This window comes from Habropoda laboriosa, unplaced genomic scaffold (assembly GCF_001263275.1).
Source record: "Habropoda laboriosa isolate 0110345459 unplaced genomic scaffold, ASM126327v1 scaffold128, whole genome shotgun sequence".
Classification (NCBI taxonomy): Eukaryota; Metazoa; Arthropoda; class Insecta; order Hymenoptera; family Apidae; genus Habropoda; species Habropoda laboriosa.
The window spans coordinates 623361-624352 of NW_017100281.1; the positions used below are offsets into that span (position 1 = coordinate 623361).

The 992-nt window shown below is 23.8% G+C and overlaps 1 protein-coding gene across 1 annotated transcript in view; it reads left to right on the forward strand.

Moving 5' to 3' along the window:
- LOC108573600 (probable glutamate--tRNA ligase, mitochondrial) overlaps positions 1 to 992 on the forward strand; it is a 13208-nt gene that overhangs the window by 3218 nt on the left and 8998 nt on the right. The window contains exons 5-8 of the mRNA XM_017936063.1: positions 45 to 267; positions 366 to 526; positions 600 to 763; positions 850 to 984. Of these exons, the coding sequence (XP_017791552.1) occupies positions 45 to 267; positions 366 to 526; positions 600 to 763; positions 850 to 984 (683 nt within the window). The remainder of the gene's footprint in view (positions 1 to 44; positions 268 to 365; positions 527 to 599; positions 764 to 849; positions 985 to 992) is intronic.

Sequence of the window (992 nt, forward strand, 5' to 3'; positions counted from 1 at the left end):
TATACAAAATTATAGATTATTATAAATAGATATAATTATTGCAGAGCTTTTAATTGGACTCCACCTGTATATGGACATTTACCTTTAATACTACATTCTGATGGATCTAAATTATCAAAAAGACAAAATGATATACACATTGAGACTTTTAGAAAAGAAGGAATTTTTCCATTAGCAGTTTTAAACTATGTTATTCATGCTGGTGGTGGTTTTGATAACAAAGGAGGTGCTCATTATATTGGTAGTTATGAAGAATTAATTAAACAAGTACTTATTTTTTTGTAATTTTCCATAATATAATATTATAATAGTCTACATAAATTATATCACCTGTGCTTTTTCATCATTTATTTTATTTGTTTTAGTTTGATGTATCTAAAATAAAAGTGGGTTCTAGTAAACTGACACCTACTAAATTGAAGGAATTTAATAAGTTAGAAATATCAAAGTTATTAGCAAATGAAAAAAATAACACATTTTTAGTTGAAAGAATTAAGAAACTAGTTATGGAGGCATTTCCAAATAAGTACGTATTTTTTAGTCTAATAATGCTCTTGATTGTCTTTAAAACTTGTCGGATATATTAAATATTGTTTTAGACAAATTGATGGAAGTTTACAATTAGACGAGAGTCATATTATTTATATATTAAAATGGGCACAGGATAGAATATCTAAATTAAGTGATTTAGTATCACCAAGTTTATCCTTTTTATGGATTATACCAACTGCACCATTAGAAACAGATTATTCAAAATGTTTAGGTATAATTTATATTTAGTAGATGTTTCATATAATGAACATTTTAAAAATTAAGTTTTTATCTAATTAAAATCATTTTTCATTACAGATACACTTAAAATATTACGTGCTAAATTGATTGAAATTGATATTCAAAATTTTAATAAAACATGGATGAATAGTTATCTAAAAGAATTTGCTAATGAACATGATATTTCATATTCAATTCTAATGAAAGTTTTACGCTTTATT